Raw genomic sequence first — 17,799 nt, 5'->3', positions numbered from 1 at the left:
AATCAAATGTAAAGTGCAACAAAGACGTGTTGAATTATTGAAAATGAACATGTCTAGCAATGCTGCTGCAACAACATCAAAAAGTACATCAAACCTAATTCATACAAATTGTAAAGCTGCACATGTCAAAACGGCAAACGCAAATAAGAAAAATATAAACTTTTCTGAAGGATTCATAAATATTTACAATTATTCAGTTGTTATAAATAATTAAATTAATAAAACATAAACAAAAATTAATTAACTTGTAAATTTAATGATGTCGCCTAAAAAATCTTGTGTGTATCACGGCCAAAAAGTGCCATTTTGCCCTCGCCTTCTTTCTGGCCTCGGCCATTAAAAAAAAGCTCGGTCAAAAAAAAAACACTTTTTGGCCTTGGTACACAAATAACTATTTTTTTAAGTAAAATAGAGCAATTTTCTATCGTTTGCAAAAAAATTGTATATGTCTTTCAGAGCAAATATGGCTTTGTGTGCTTCGCCTGTTAATGTCTGCTCAGGCTCAGCACACAAAGCTTCATTTTTACATTTTACATAATCAGATTTCGGACAAAATATTCGGTTATCGCTACGGTTATCACTCTTTCCCACTATTGGCTTGCTCCGCCTAGATCTCCCTATCATAATTAGGTATTGATAAATAAATAAGGTGAGGGTTCGATCGCGCTGTGATGTGCCCAGGACCGAATTAGACTGAATATTTTGTCCGAAGTCTAGATATAATATAAATACTATAAACCACGGGAAAGCTCTCGCATTTTAGAAATCGATCTTTCGGATTTCGGGAAATAGTAACGCTCGGGTTAGAAAAGAGTGTACTGTATCTTGGTAAGTATATTATAATTACTACATATCTTCATTTTTGGTCTATTGTTTTAAAAAACATGCTTAGCTTAGTCTATTTACACAATATTTTTAGACTGAATTTATGGTAATTGCGGCAAACATTTCCATCGTCTATTGTTCTGAAACAGTTAGTTTTAAACGTACTAGACAATGGCTAATGACAGAATTATAGATTTGGTGCATTCAGCCCTAAAAGTGCTACAAGATCCTTTACCAGAATTCAAGGTGGAACTTGAAGCACACGCAGGCAAAGGTGAAGGGTACTTGGGAAAAATCACTTTTATCACCGTCCGTGGTAAGAACAAAAATGTTCATTTAATCGCAAAAACATCAACAGAGAACAATCTTCTTCGAAACCAAATTGCAATCAAGCAGTGTTTTGAAAAAGAAATATACCTGTATGAAGAAGTAGTACCTCTTTTTAGAAAATTGTACTCTCAGCCCTTGGAGCTTTTACCATTGTGCTATGCTACGAAAATTTTCGAATCTTCAGAAGCTCTAATTCTTGAAAATCTAAAAGTTAAAGGATTTGATGTTTGGGATAGAAAACAGCCGATGACAGACCATCACATCAGACTAATTCTCGAAGGTTACGGAAAATGGCACGCACTTGCTTTGGGTTTGAGGGAAAAACAACCGGAAAATTACGCACTTCTTGTGCAAAAAAATAATGTCACCATGTGGCCTTACTACCTAAATCAAGTCAATTTGGACCGCGTGATGTTTCTTTGGTGCGAAGAAGTTAGGAGCTATTGGAAACAAGACAAAACTGTGCCTAATCTCAAATTTTCTGAAGATGAGATCAAATTTATCTACACGAAATTATTTCTGGAGGATCCGGAGCATCACGTTATATTACACGGAGATTGTTGGACCAACAATTTTATGTTTAAAACAGAGGTACCGACATTTTATTAATTCGACTAGTCCTGATTTATCTAATTTTTAGGAAAATTCAACAAAACCTGTTGATCTCAAAATAATCGACTCGCAAATGTCCGGAGTCGCTTCTCCGGTTCTGGATTTATCTATGTTTATTTATACCTGTGTGAATACAGAAATTAACATCGATATCAAACCATTATTGGAAATTTATCATAGCAGTTTAAGCGACTGTTTAAAGGAAATGGGCTGTGATCCAAAAAAAGTTTTTCCTTTAAAAGTGTTATTAAGCCATTGGAAAAAATATTCGAGATATGGATTTGTTCTGGGGACCCTACTGTTGAAATTTTCACTCTCTGACTCTGAAGAGGCGCCGGATTTTGTGGAAACAGCGGAACGGGGTGCAGATTTTATGGAGAACTTTAAATTTAAAATAAGAAACGAAGAAATGTATTTTAAACGTGTCAGAGATAACATTATTCATTATGTAAAAAATTTCAATTGATATTTACTTTTGTAGTTTTATTATTTATCTGCGCATAAAACCATTTATTTTGATAATATTATAATTATAGAGAAATAAATCAACAGCTGCCTGCAATTATGAATTAATATAAATCATTTAAAATAAGCAATTGTAGACCACACGCAAGAAAGATATTTCCAATAGTATTGATCTTTATTGAACTTTATCTGTAAAGTTTTTATGCAGATATGTAATTTCATAGTGATAAATTTCAGACAACAAGAAAGAAGTTTAACTAAAAAAATATGTTTTTATACAGGTGTTTTTAAAATGCATGTACTAAAAGAGTGTTAGTAATTGTCACTCTATTAAGACAAAAAAAAATAGGTAAAAGTCTTTCTGTTTTCGAGATAAAATTTCACAAAAAAATTAAAAAATTTGCTTGTGCGTCACTGATTCAAAAGTTAACAAAAGCCTATGGATTGAAGTAAATTTTACCTTGTCAGTTTTTTATTTAAAAATTGTTTTTTTTCCATCTGGAGTAGCGCAGAACTGTTTTGTACATGCATTTCAAAAACACCGGTATACTTATATTACAATTTTTTGGACACGCTTGAAATCTAATAGATATTATTCTTTCATCTCCACCAAATAGTTAGCTTATTAGAGGCAATGCAAAATACACGTTTCTTTATCAAATTGTGAAAGAGAAATTTTTTTTCACAGTTTAGAAGCATACGACATATAATTGTATTATAGTATACCTATGTCTAAGCATTTCCTGACAAACGACTAGCATTGACTAATAAGCACTAGCAACAAGTACCTTCTTATTATTAATACGGATTTTAGTAATTGCTTTTACTACTTGCTAATGCTAAAAAGTAGATGTTAATGCTAATAAGCATTTACTAGTTTTTATTAATACCGCCCATTAACATGTTCTCAAGTTAGTAGTAAACAAAAAAAATTAAAATATCGTATAATCTCTGTTTCTTTAGTTTGAAACTTTAATTTATGCTTTATTAGTAAAAATATCCATTAGACAAATTAAGTCTATCATATCATATTTTATCGTATCATATCATTTTTGGGACAAATTTAACATGACAACTAATTAAATCTTATCAGTACATACAGACCAGCAATTTGTACCTGGCAGTCATACACGTGGTTCTTTAATTTATGGACTTTAATTTAAACATGCAAGTTGTAACTATAATTGTTTGAGGGCTTTGTCTAGTTTAGACAGTCCCACCATTGTCGGTATAAATCTCTTGCTATTGTTCCAAATTAAAGTGCAAAAATTCTGAAATCCCGATAAGCATAAAGTCTTCCTAGTGCTTAACTTATGTGAACATAAATGACTGCAGACCACGAAAATCCTCAGTCAAAATTTCGACAACATGAATGAAAAAATTCAAGAATGGGTTGGACTGGCTCTTAAAAATGAAGATCTGGTTGAATACGAAGTTAACACTCAAGGCAAAGGTAACAAAGACGATGGCTACTTAGGAAATATTTTTTTTGTAAGAGTTTCTGGTAAAACGAAAAAAGGCCAAACTAAGTCACTTAACTTAGTGATAAAAGCATCTAAAGAAAGCGAGACGCTGAGACGGCAGACTCCGATCAAAGAAGCTTTTGAAAAAGAAATCTTCATTTACACTGAAGTATTAACAGCGTTTGATAAATTTCAAAAGGAGGTGGCCATTGAAGATTTGTTGGATGTTCTACCAAAGTGTTACACAACTCAAATATGTCAAAAAGGCGAGCTTTTGGTGTTTGAAAATTTGAAAAGTTTGGGCTACAACACGTGGGACAGAAAATCACCAATGACATATGAACACGTTAAACTTGTAATGGAAGCTTATGGAAGGTGGCACGCATTTTCCTTTGCTTTACGCAAAAAAAGAAGACACGTTTTTGAGAAACTTTGCAAAAATAACGTGAATATGTTTAGTCACTTTATTTTGACAGCAGATCTGGAGGAAGTCTTTTTAGAAAATTATGTTAAATCATTGGATATGTGTATTGGATCTGAAGAAAAAGATTTCTTACATACACTACGATTGAATGAAAAAGACGCGAATTATAATTTTACCGGATTGTTTTCCGAAGAGCCCGAATATCATGTTATTTCACACGGAGACTGTTGGAACAACAATTTCATGTTTAAAACAGACGTAAGTTATTGATTTTAATAAGAGCACAAATCAGATTCAAATCTTTCTTTTCAGAATAACGCAAAACCAACCAGTGTACGAATATTAGACTGGCAGTGCTCCGGACTCTCCTCTCCGGTGATGGATCTGTCCCACTTTATCTACGGATGCTGCGACACCGGAAAATACACCAACATTTCCGATTTTTTAAAAATCTATCATAAGAGTTTCTCCAAATGTCTAAAAAAGTTAAATTGTGACGCGGAAAAACTTTTTCCATACATAAAACTCTTGGAACATTGGAGGAAGTTTTCACGATACGGAATCTTCCTACACGCGTTTGTATTAAAATTCTCGATGTGCGAAGCCGAGGAGGCACCTGATTTGGCCGAAGCTGCCGAAGCTGGAAAAACTTTCCGCGATAATTTTACTGTGAAAATAAGCAATGAGGATGGATATTATGAGCGGTCGCGGAATAATCTGGTACATTATGTGAATAATTTGACGATTTGCGTGGAATAAATCATTTTAAGGCATAAATTATAAAATAAATAAATATTATAAATATGTATAATTACAAGATAAATTTTACGATCTGTGACTCGGCAATAATTACTGCCGCGTCATTTTGGTAACAAGTCTATCGATTTTATTTAATGTGATAAAAAGCCATCGGTTTAAGTATCCTCTTAATTTGTCAATTTAGCAACGAACTTGAAGTTTTGTCGAGATTATTAAAACAATTTTGATGTTATTCTATGTAATTCCATTAATAAAATCGTTTTTAACAACGTACTTTATAATATATACTTTGATGGGTTGAAGAAACACTATAGCATCGCCACCTGCTTATTTTTCAGTCAACCAAAACTCATGAATTGTCATAAAACTTTTTCCAGTCCTTCATAAGCTGATCAAATCTGTTCAAAAATGGTAGATCATTCCCACACTTATTTACAAGTTTAAAAAAAGCAGTGGTAATGCTTCAAAATGATGTTTAACTTATTTATGTCTTCTTCTGCCACTGTTGAGAACAGGAAATGGTGATGATAGAGTTGATAATTGCCAGTTGAGCATTGCGAATGTGAAAGGCTCATCGTTCTAAATAATATCAAAATATGTTTGTCGTGGTTTTTTTAATATACTTACTTTGTGGTAATGCAGGAAGTTGTTGCTCCAACAGTCACCGTGTGTGATCACATTTAGTCCTTCTATTGATTGCCTAATTGACTTGAAGAATGGTTTTACTTTTGGTTTCAAAGTCAACCCCTTGTCTAGAGTTTCTTTGTTTAAATCATCGACTAGCAATTCAGACACTTCTTGAACTATCCAACATTTTTGAAATTTTGGCAAACCGTGCCATAATGTTGTCCAAGTTCCCAACAAGTTGTTTAAATTTTTCCGGTTCTTGTTGATTCATAGCAACAGAAATTGAATGAAGTTTTCCGTACAATCATCTTGATATGTCTTCGTGTTAAAGGTGTAGTTCGTTCCCATAAGAAATATCCTTTGCTTTTAGATTTTCCAAAACGATGATTTCTATATCACCAGTGCTAACAGTTCCATAACATTTTGCTACTTTTTCGAAAGGTTCATTGACGTTTCTTTCCTTCTGGAATTGTGCGAAAGTAGAGAAGATGACATCGTACAAATAAATTTTGTTTAAAAACGCTTGTTTCGCACGTGTTTTTTCTCTTAATGTTGCATTGGTTTTTGAACATTTTAAGACTAAATCGTACCGTTTTTAGTCTCCAGTTGATGCTGACCCGGTTATTGTAATAAAGATGATAGACTAAATAGACGTCACCTTTTTCAGAAGCTCCTTTATTACTTCAAATTTTTAATATCTTTTTTGGCCTCATGAATTGTAAATGTCAAATTAACATTCAATTGACATCTTCGGAAACACTAGATTTACAAGCGCCCTGGACGTTACACATGCCGTGCGGTAAAAATTGCCTAAATCGTCTGCTCTTCAGATGCGTTTATAAATTAAAATCACTTTACCATAATGAAGATTGATCACCAAAGTGGAATCTACCTAAATTTTTATCTCAATTAAGACAATATTTCTATTTTTAAAGTAATATTAAAACGTTTTTTATACAGCGCCATCTTATGTACTTTTTGTGCAGCAACTACAAAATTGACAGAATCGACAGATGATAAAATTTACAAATGTCATGTGACAGTTCTCATGAATTTCGAAAAACCCAATTATTTAAATTAAAATTTTTCGGCCAAAAAGTTTAATACAACTCTTGTGCGTTAACCATTTTACAGCGCTCAATCATTAAAGCTACGCCGTCGTGCTTCAAACTGATTTCGCGCTGTAAAATGTAAGTTACCACACGCGACTGTAAATAACTATTTTTTTAAGAAAGTTTCTATTTTTGGTGTGTTTTAATTTTCACTGCGGTTATAATGGTAGCATTAGAAACACTGAGCTTATGAATTAAAATATAGAGTGAAACCGAATAAAGTGCAAAAATTTTAATCACAATATCAGACACCCCTGTAGATAATGATTCTACAAAAAAAATCGAATTTCGAATGGGGCAAAATTTTCTTGGATTACTCGTTATTCAACGCTTATGGCACTGAATTTAACAACTGTTTCCTAAAGACTGCAAAAACCGTTCGAACAAAAAACGTTTACGTTCGCTCTTATTATATTAGTTTAACTTTCATTCCATTATCTTTCATTTCATTTTGTAAAAACAACATTTTCAAAAGTGCCTATTTTTTAAAAACAACATTTTCAAAAGTGCCTATTGTAAAAAAAAAATAAGTTGGGCCTTCAAAAGGACCAATCTTTATCTCGATTTGTTTGTAACGTGACTTTTTCCAACTCGCTTTGTGGATCAAACTGAAATTTTAATTAAAAACAAAATAATGAAAAAGTTACCTCAAGTTATTACGAAAAATGATCAAACGCCCTCCATTGGACAATCCAATTGAGTTTTATCCGTAAAGAAAACACTTTTTAAAACTTTATGTTCATCGCAACACTTTTGCAGAAACCATTGGCAAAGAATAAAAAAAAACCTAATTCAAAATAATCCAAATTTGAACAATGTGGCACTGAAAAACCAACATTTCTCTACCAGGATTATTGCCAAACTGAGGGGAGCTCAAATTGTTTGCCACTTGTTTATTAGCGTTTTTATTCCCAACTTTTCGATGGCCTGGACTGAATTTGACATTGACTGGCTGGCTCTTCAGTGTCGCACCAAGAAACGGAAACGGGGACGTTTCAGAACGCGAAATTTGGCCATTATGTCAAACTGTGTTGTCTGACATTGGGGTTAAAGTCTTTGCACTTTATTCGGGTTCACCCTGTATACGCTGCAAATTCGACAAACTGACGATTTGAATTTGTCGAATCAAGGAATGGCTAGCCTCCTTTATCCAACATAATAATCAAAAATCTGACAACTCCAGTGTCACACGTGTCAAGAAGATTTGCAGTTTTGCGGGAATTCAATTAATCGTGAAACCTTCGTCGATTTTGATCGTGTTTCGTCATCTAATGTTTGGTTATATCTACACCGGCTTCTTGCAAATATCAACAAACTATCAAAATGTTGCAAAGTAAATCAGACTTTCAGCTAAAATTCAATTGGCCTAAAAGGTAGGCGGAGTTAAACCAAAGTTATAAAATTCTGACTATAGATAAACTTATTTAAGAGAACAGTTAAAAGAATTGTGCAGAAAACTGGCAACCACTTAGAGAAGAACTGCGACGTGTTTAACCAAAGTAAAAATGCTAAAGAAAAATGTATTATACATAAAAATAAATAAATACAAAAGTGGATAAAATCATCATCATTGATTTTTTTCCATGAACTTTGTCTCGCCATAGAGAGCACTCACGTGATCTTCTTTACATTCACATAAACTTATCTTTGTTTATCAGAAGTCTGCTGTGATTAGGTATAGTAATTACTTTATGTTACGCTGGGGTACTTGCTAGGTAAACATAATGGACGCATACAACAAAAGTGACGTGAAATCTTGGCTTGAAATTTGTCTGAAGAACAAAAACTTGTGCGAAATTGTAGTGCAAAACATTTCATATGAAGAAAAAAAAGAAGGTGCCACTGGTGACATTGTGTTTGTAGACGTGCAAGCTGAGGATTCAAATGGTTCTCCAAAAATATATAATCTTGTTCTAAAGTGTAGCAAAAATAGTAAACTCATCAGAGAAGCGTCGTTTGCATCGCCAATGTTTTTAAATGAAATTTACTTTTACGAGAATGTGTTGGCCGCGCTTCAAAAGTTCGAAAAAGAAAAGGGAATCAAAAATCCTTTTGACAGTCTCCCGAAATATTATGGTAGTTACCTAAGCGATGATCGCGAAGTTATAGCTCTTGAAAATGTCTCCAAAAGTGGCTACAGTTTGTGGAACAAAGCAAAGCCTATGACTTTAACTCATATCAAGTTAATTATAAAAGAATATGCGCGGCTTCATGCAACTTCTGCAGCTATGGGAAGCCAAAATCCTACTGCTAATACTTTATTGTTGCAACCACTAAATCGACTCTTCGATAATTTCGAGCAGAACGCCAACGACTTCGGAAATATTTGTTTTCAAATAATTGGAGAGATGTACGATTTGCTACAAGGTGATCTGAATGAAACAATATTGCTGAAGTGGAAAGAGTTTGGAGAAAAGTCACCAGCGGCAATGTTTGGTAAAATGAAAGATCTTCGAGGTTTTAAGATAGTTACCCATGGCGATTGCTGGAATAACAACTTCATGTTTCAAACTGATGTAAGCAAAGATATAAGATAAGATAATTTCGCAACTTTGTTTATTTTGTAGGAGAATAACAAAGACATTCCCATGAAGGTGACAATACTAGATTGGCAAATTGCAAAAATCAGTACGCCTGTGACTGATTTGGCCCTTTTTCTTTTTTCGTGTATTTCAGAGAAGGATTTGGAAAACTTGGAGGAAATTTTAAATGACTATCACAATCACTTTTTGGAAACTTTGTTGGAATTGAAAACTGACTCTAAAATGTACACCAAGGAGCAATTTTGGTACGAGTGGAAGAATTATAGTAGATATGGGATTATGTTGGTACCAATAACATTGAAAGTTTGTCTTCGTGACGAAGACACCGCGATTGATATCAGTGAAGCAGCAAAAAAAGGAAGTTCCGCAGATGCATATAAGTTTGATGTTCGAAATAAAGAGCTTTTGAAAAAAAGAATCAAACCTGTGGTAAAGTATGTTGTTGAAAATAATTTGGTATAATTTTTCCATCATGTTTAATATGTTTTTTATTAACATGTAGTGTTAATGTTATTGTTACCAATGACAAAATAGTTGTAAAAATTTAATAAAACTGGTATTATCAAATTTTTTCTCCCTGATAAAATTTCATTTTTTTACTCATAAATATGTAGAAGAAATTTATTATTATTTATTATTTAATGTTATTAATTTTTTATGGAGAAAAAGTAGCTTCTCCATTGCTATTATCCAATCAGAAAGCGACAAACTTTTTTCTTCATCGACATTATCCCACCTCCTCTCTAATAAATTGAATTCGTCTCTTGTTATGATGACAATTGTACAGGGTCCGGCAACACTTGTGTCCACCCCCAAAATCGTCTTTAATTTTAACGAGAAAATTTTGAAAATTTGCATACGCTCACAGTTGACAAAACTCTAGAAGCTAACGCAAAAATTTGTTTTTTATCACTCATAGTTTTGGCGTCGCGACGCCTTAAAAATCTAATTTTTAGGTAATTGTGAGGTTTTGTGATATCAACCCCTAATTTAATTTTTTTTCAATATAAATGTGTTAAAAATATCTCAGTTGTTATTTTAAATTTTATGTAAATTGTCTTCAAAATTTGAGAAAAAAATGCTGTTTTATCAAGTTAGTTTCCAATTTCATTACGTCAAAATTGAGAACTACGTTTACACCGGTCTGTCAACATCTTGTGTCACAAATGACATCTATCCTTAGGTACGCTTTGTATTGAAACAAAAGTCTTACTTGATGAAATTGTTGCTTTATCAATGTTAATTAATGATTTCTGGTGTCCATAAAGTGCAACATGCCCGTGTTAATCAAAATTAACTTTTATAAGAGTGAATGAAGTGACTTGTGAAATTTTGGTGTAAACGTAGTTTGCCGCTGCGCTGTCATAATTTTGAAAACTAACTTGATAAAACAGCGTTTTTTTCGCAAATTTTAAACACAATTTGCATTAGATTTAAAATAAAAACTCAGATGTTTGTATCACAATTATGTTGAAAAAAAATTGAATTCGCGAATATTTCCGCAAAAACTCAAAAATTGCTAAAAATTATACTTTTTAGGCGTCGCGACGCCAACCAAACCGTGATAAAAAATAAATGTTTGCGTCAGCTTCTAGAGCTTTGTCAACTATGAGCGTACAAAAATTTTCATAATTGTAACTTTAAAATTAAAGACGATTTTGGGGGTGGACACAAGTGTTGCCGGACCCTGTATATACTTACTCTTCAAAAGACAATTAATATGTCTGTGTTTTCTGTCGTTTGTTGTGGGCGTTCTGAGTTCAAATGGTTCAATGAAAACTTATAATCTTGCTTTAAAGTGTAGCAAAAACCTACGAGAAGGGTCAATCTCAACGCCAATGTTTTGAATGAAATCTAATTTTACGAGAATGTGATGTCAGCGCTTTACAAATTTGAACAAGAAAGAGGCATTGATAATCCTTTCAACAGTATTCCGAAATTATCATCTATCATCAGGCGATGATGAAGTTATAGCCCTTGAAAATGTTTCCAAAATAGGATACGGTTTGTGAAGCAGAACAAAACCTATGACTTTCAATCATATTAAGTTAATTACAAAAGACTTCACGCTACTTTTAAAGCCATGGGAAGCAAAAATCCCACGACCTACAATTCACGTGGAGGGATTATAGTAGATACGGGATTATGCTGATACCAATAACATTAAAATAAAAAATCTGTCTTCTCGACGACGAGACTCGTGTCGAAATGTTGCAAAAGCTTTTAGTTTAGATGTACGAAATAAAAAGCTCTTTAGAAAAAGAATTAAACCGTTGGTGAAGTATATTGTTGAACATAATTTGGTGTAATTATTATTTCTACATTTTTATAGTTAGCAGTTATTAAATAAACGACTTTTGAAGCTGATATTTAGGTTAGGTTAATTAAAATCTGTTTTTAAATGGGCCGTGTAAATTCGTGGTTGCTATTTGTACACTGAAGTAGCTTTCCTTTCACACACAAAGTGGGCTGAGAAGTAGTGAATTGAGTAAATCAATTATTGGTTTAAAGGGAGGGAAAGAAACGACCGTACTGCGATGCTGCTCAAATCAACTTGCTGACAGCCAACGTATCTGTTGATTTGTAAGGTTAGTTTGAAACCAATACAATAAATTTTATGAAATGGATAACTCCGAGAACTCCGTTTGTAATGATATACTGTTGGTTTGTATTTACAAAAACAATTTATTTAAAACTTATTGCAAAAATCTGCAGCCTTTACTTGATGAACCTGTAAGTGATGCCGAGTTTAGAGGAGTTGTCCGATTTGGAGAATAGAAGTTTCAGTTCTTCAGAGAGTTCAACTGGAGAAAAACCACGCAGAACGCTGCATCGCATAAATGATTATATGCAAACAATCGAAAAATATGACGATGACGAATTTAAAGAACACTTTCGTCTAAGAAGGACAACATGAGACTTTGTTATTGAAAAAGTTGAACAGGCACAAATTTTGCCAACGCACACACATGGACGTAAAAAAATATCTGCAAAGAAAGCGATGTATGTGACTGTGTGGTACTTGAGCAACATAGAAACATTTCGCCAAATTGCAGATCGATTCAACATTACAAAAAGTTCAGCATATCGTGTTATTTCAAAAGTCACCAATTTATTAGTAAAATGCAGTCCAAGGTACATTGTATGGCCAACTGAAAAAAGAAAACGTATTGTAAGAAGAGGATTTTGTCAAATGCAAGGCATTGACGGCATTCTCGGGGCTATAGACGGTACACATATTAACATAAAAAGACCTTCTCTACAGTATGGGCATGTGTATTACAATCGTAAAGGAGATTACAGTATTTTGCTTCAAGGTGTTTGTGATCACCAGAAAAAATTTATAGATGTTTTTTGTGGGGAAGCAGGATCTATGCATGATGCTAGAGTGCTTAAAAAATCGTCTTTATACAGGGTCCGGCAACACTTGTGTCCACCCTCAAAATCGTCTTTAATTTTAAAGATAAAAATTTGAAATTTTGCATACGCTCAACAGTCGACAAAGCTCTAGAAGCTGACGCAAACATTTGTTTTTTATCACTGATAGTTTTGGCGTCGCGACGCCTTAAAAATGTAATTTTTAGTTAATTGTTGGGGATTGTAATATCAACCCCTAATTTAATTTTTTTTCCAATATAAATGTGTTAAAAATATCTGAGTTGTTATTTTAGATTCAATGCAAATTGTCTTCAAAATTTGAGAGAAAAATGCTGTTTTATCAAGTTAGTTTCCAATTTCATTACGTCAAAATTGGGAACTACGTTTACACCCATCTGTCAACATCTTGTGTCACAAATGACATCTATCCTTTGGCTCGCTTTAGATTGAAACAAAAGTCTTACTTGATGAAATTGTGGCTTTGTCGATGTTAATTAACGATTTCTGGTGTCCATAAAGTGCAACATGCCCGTGTTAATCAAAATCAATCTTTATAAGAGTGAATGAAGTGACTTGTGAAATTTTGGTGTAAACGTAGTTTGCAGCTGCGCTGTCATAATTTTGAAAACTAACTTGATAAAACGACGTTTTTTTCGCAAATTGTAAACACAATTTGCATTAGATTTAAACAAAAAACTCAAATATTTGTATCACAGTTATGTTGAAAAAAAATTGAATTCGCGAATATTTCCGCAAAAACTTGAAAATCGCAAAAAATTGTACTTCTTAGGCGTCGCGACGCCATCCAAACCGTGATAAAAAACAAATTTTTGCGTCAGCTTCTAGAGCTTTGACAACTATGAGCGTATGCAAATTTTCAAAAATGTAACTTAAAAATTAAAGACGATTTTAGGGGTGGACACAAGTGTTGCCGGACCCTGTATACTAGAGGCTGTAGTGGCTTTCTAGGTGAATATTTTCTATTGGGAGATTCTGCATACCCTTGTACAGACTGGTTAATTACGCCCTTTAAAGACAATGGTGCATTAACTCAAATTCAAAGAAGATATTTGGATAATTTTTGATCAAACTTTCAAGTAGTTGGACTTTCCGTTTTTCTATTTCATTTTTTTCCTTAAGAACATTATTTCTGTCCAGCATGGGCATGAGCTGTTCCTGACGGAACAATTTTTGTTCTTCTTCTTTCTTTGTTGGCTACTATGTTGTTTATGTTCATAGTACTTTTTTTTGTACTGAACATACTCTGCAGTTGGATTACGTCGCTTTCTTTTACTTTTGGGAGAAGAAAGGGACTCTGTATTGGATGGCCCTGCCATCTCTCCTGTTTCTTCCATCACAATTTCAGCCACATCCACGCTGTGGGGACTTGAATTTGTAGGCGTATCTCCTAGCAAGGCGTCCATTTGGTCAAAAAAAAGAAAACGAGACGGGCCTCTGCCTGTTTTTCTTTTGTTGTCCTTCACCGCTTTGTATGTCCTGTTCAAGTTAGCCCATTTCTTTTTACAAAATATTCCTGAGTACTAACATAAATTTAAAATGATTGCATGATTTGCTGTGCAAAGCTTACTATTATGCCTTGACTCCCTAGTTCCTCGCTTATAGTGTCCCAGAATGTTTTGCGTTTATGAACGTGGAACATGTCCTCATAACGGGCTTCAACTGCAGTTATTAGTCCTTTTGTTTGGTCATGGGTCCATAAATTTTTACCTTCATCCAGAACAGAACCACCACTTTCTTCTGGCTGATAAATACTTTCTTCCAGCTGATGAACACTTTCCTCAGGTAGATCAACACTTTCGTGTGGTTGATCAACACTTCCTTCTGGCAGATCAATGTTTTCCTCCAATTCATCAACATGTTGGAACTCTAAGATTTGTGATGATTCTACAACAATTAACTCCTTTGCGAATATGTTTAACTACAAAAATAAATAATACCTGTAGCACCCGCTTCAGGTCGAATAATTGGAGAATTTTGATTATTGAAGCCGATAAGATTGGAGGGCACCCAAATAGAAATATTTTGTTCTGCACACACAGAAACGTACGGTTTAGCAAATACATTGGTAATAATTATAACTGAAGTAATATACATATAAAAATATTCTAACCTTTATCAAGCAGCAATACTTCCCCTTTCTCATTTTTTATCCACCCACTACCCGTTCGAACAATGCTAAACATCTATAAATAATAAAGAATATGTTAATATTGTTAGCAAAGATTAGGAAGAGTCTTTGATTGTTAGTGTACTGACAAATAATACTTACTTTTTAATTTTTGCTGTCAAACACAATTTTTCTTTTACCGCTCGAACAAAAACCTTACTTTTAATAAACGTTTATTATTGGCTAATTTCATCTCCCACTCTTCAATTGAGTCTATTTCATTTTACTGCTGATCTTTGGGCGGTAGTGCTTCAGGGGAAGAGGGGGAGGTATAAAATCTCACTTTGAGTGAGCTGAGTCGATGTAAAAGGAACGCGACATTATTTGAGTCGTTCTGAACTGAGCTGAAATAGCTGAGATTTCGTATGAATGGAAAGCGACTTGAAATTCGTCGTTTTTTGAATAAATAGTTGAGATTTTTTCGACATAAACAATCTAACATATTAATCTGCAAAAGTTAACTGTTCGTGCATAATATAAGCCATTTCCGTCATACCTACTACTATTCCGATTTTCGTAAAATAAACCATTTTTAGATAAATTTGAAACTTAAATATACTTAAAAACTAGTAGGGGAGAGGGGGGCATAATGGGGTACCGGGGCATAGCGGGGCAAATCAAACGCCGTGAAAAAAGTCGAATACCATGTTTTGATTGGTTGTCAGTTGACAGTTGACCATGTGTGTTTTATAAAACAAAGTGTGAAAACCTATATGTTTTATAAAACAAAATGTGAAATTCAGTGTTTTTGTTAAAAAACTCGCGAAGTTAAGGAGCAAGTTTTTTTAAAATTTAGTCATACAAATGTAGTGGCTAAATATGATGAACCTACTCATTTATGTGCAATAAGCGTTGATGACTAAGTAATTTTAAAATGTTACTTTTTCGAAGTAAGTACACAGTTATTCAAAAATTTGATTGTCTGATAGGGTACTCCACTTTACCCCTATATGCGGGGCAAAGCGGGGCAAATCCCATTTTTCAAAATAATGCTCACATGTCGTAAGTTCTTTATTGTAATCAAAAAAAGTACAACAAAAATCATTCGCAATACATTAGTCTATGATATTTAGCAAAAAATTTTTCTTAATTCCTATTATTTTAGGATGCGTGACTAATTGATTGTTAAGTTCCCCACTATGCCCCCCCCCCCCCCCCCCCCTCCCCTAACTATTTTAGATTATACTTTGATATCATTATTCCAATTCTAATTTTTAACATTACTAAATCAAATTGTTTTCTACAACGTATTTTACAATGTATTTCATTCTTTTCCGATATCGAGCCGTGTCCTTGACAGGCTGAAGAAATGCATCTAAAATATCAGTTCCTTCTTCAGCCGCTTGAACTATATCTGGAATGTCTTCATTTTCACTTAACGAAAACTTTTGTGCCGCCATCGCCATGAGAATGCCGAACTTGCAATACTTTTTCCAGTCATTCAAAAGTTGATCGAAACTATAAGAAAGATAATCACTTCCACACTTTTTCAAATGCTCCGAGAAACAAGTGTGGTAATGCTTCAGAATGCTGTTTAACTCCAGTATGTCTTTTTCTGCCACTGTTGTGAATAGGAAATATGAAAGATCGAGTATTGGTGATGATAAAGTTGATAGTTGCCAATCTAAGATTGCGAATGTGAAAGGCTCACCGTCCTAAAAAAATGTCAGAAAATTTCCATTATGTTTTCTTTAATTTACTTACTTTGTGGTAATGTAAGAAGTTGTTGCTCCAGCAGTCACCATGTGTAATGACATTCAGTTCTTCTACCGGTTGACTGATGGACTTAAAAAACGGTCTTACTTTCGACTTCAAAGTTAACCACTTTTCCAGAGATCCACTGTCTAAATCATTGACCAACAATTCAGACACTTCTTGAACAGACTGCTCAAGACCTTCGAACATTTTTGAAGTTTCTGTAAACCGTATCAGAACATTGTGCATCTTTTCTGCAAGTCCTTTAAACTTTTCCGGCTCTTGTTCCCTCATAGCAACAGAAATTGAATGAAATTTTCCGTACTCCTTCACAACCATCTCGACATGCTTCCGTGTTAAAGGGGTGGTTCGCTCCCATAAGAAATACCCTTTGCTTTTCAGATTTTCCAGAGCGATGATCTCCATGTCACCAGTGCTAACAGTTCCGTAACATTTTGCAACTTTTCCGAAGGGTTCATCGACGTTTCTTTCCTTTTGGAATTGTGCAAAAATAGGAAAGACGACATCGTACAAATAAATTTCATTTAGGAACGCTTGTTTCGCAGGTGTTTTTTCTCTTAAAGCTGCACTAGTTTTTGAACATTTTAAGACTAAATCGTACCGTTTTAAATCTCCGGTTGGTGTTGTTCCGGTTATTGTGATAAAGATGATGTCTCCTAAATAGCCGTCACCTTTTTCTGAAGTTCCTTTAATGTTGTATTCCACATTGTTAATTTCTTCTTTTTTTAAGAAGGTTTCTAGGAAGGTTTTGATGTGCACTGCGGTCATGATTGTAACATTCGCAACACTGAGTTTATAAATTAAGTTTCAAGTAGTTTAGCGTAGATAACGAAATGGAATTTTTGTGTACATTCACTCACCACTTTATAATTAGATAAATAATTTTTAATTTTTGAGATTATTGAGAGGAAGATCTAAAGCAAAAACTGCTAATGGAATTTAAAGCACAAGTAAAGTAGGTATTTAAGAATAAGAACAAATGTAAGTAAAATGTAATAAATTTCTTTATTATTTTATTAACGACGCTTCTTATTTTCGCGTCATGTAATTATGGTGAGATTTGTTTATACATTTCTGTTTATAAGACAATTAATATGTCTCAGTTTTCTGTCGTTTGTTGTGAGCGTTCTGAGTTGTAAAATTTGTATCTGCTATGAATTGACGTAGCTCAACAAACATAAGTTTATTTTGAAGAAAACGTAGTTTTGTATGCTTTACTGGCAAAACCAAGAAATAAATTTATTTGCGTTCATATAGTATTAGAAAAACTATAGTGTTATACTTGTGAGATTTGGTTATTTTTTGCAATACACTATACAACTAGTAGTGCCTTTATTTTCTCTTTAGATTTTTCTAA

At 33.6% G+C, this 17,799-nt stretch overlaps 4 protein-coding genes across 4 annotated transcripts; 3 read left to right on the top strand and 1 right to left on the bottom strand.

Moving 5' to 3' along the window:
* Positions 1-659: 659 nt before the first annotated feature.
* On the top strand, positions 660-2,239 carry LOC148181322 (uncharacterized). Its single transcript, XM_088045811.1, has 3 exons — positions 660-828; positions 920-1,746; positions 1,796-2,239. Exons 2-3 carry the CDS (start codon positions 997-999, stop codon positions 2,231-2,233), a joined length of 1,188 nt encoding a protein of 395 aa, XP_087901937.1. The 5' UTR covers positions 660-828; positions 920-996; the 3' UTR covers positions 2,234-2,239.
* Positions 2,240-3,398: 1,159 nt separating this feature from the next.
* On the top strand, positions 3,399-4,883 carry LOC148181321 (uncharacterized). The gene is made up of 2 exons (XM_088044162.1): positions 3,399-4,377; positions 4,432-4,883. Exons 1-2 carry the CDS (start codon positions 3,601-3,603, stop codon positions 4,876-4,878), a joined length of 1,224 nt encoding a protein of 407 aa, XP_087900288.1. The 5' UTR covers positions 3,399-3,600; the 3' UTR covers positions 4,879-4,883.
* Positions 4,884-8,300: 3,417 nt separating this feature from the next.
* Positions 8,301-9,727, top strand: LOC148181320 (uncharacterized). Its single transcript, XM_088045771.1, has 2 exons — positions 8,301-9,133; positions 9,185-9,727. The coding sequence occupies exons 1-2, from the start codon at positions 8,342-8,344 to the stop codon at positions 9,620-9,622; spliced, it is 1,230 nt and encodes a 409-aa protein (XP_087901897.1). The 5' UTR covers positions 8,301-8,341; the 3' UTR covers positions 9,623-9,727.
* Positions 9,728-15,891: 6,164 nt separating this feature from the next.
* On the bottom strand, positions 15,892-17,250 carry LOC148181319 (uncharacterized). Its single transcript, XM_088044032.1, has 2 exons — positions 16,431-17,250; positions 15,892-16,381 (listed from the first exon to the last, which is right to left on the bottom strand). Exons 1-2 carry the CDS (start codon positions 17,208-17,210, stop codon positions 15,950-15,952), a joined length of 1,212 nt encoding a protein of 403 aa, XP_087900158.1. The 5' UTR covers positions 17,211-17,250; the 3' UTR covers positions 15,892-15,949.
* Between the last annotated feature and the right edge of the window lie 549 nt (positions 17,251-17,799).

This window comes from Gnatocerus cornutus, chromosome 1 (assembly GCF_029298725.1).
Source record: "Gnatocerus cornutus isolate USDA-ARS CGAHR chromosome 1, icGnaCorn1.1, whole genome shotgun sequence".
NCBI lineage: Eukaryota > Metazoa > Arthropoda > Insecta > Coleoptera > Tenebrionidae > Gnatocerus > Gnatocerus cornutus.
The sequence above is the reverse complement of the archived record's forward strand: the minus strand, read 5'-3'. Positions and strand labels throughout refer to the sequence as shown.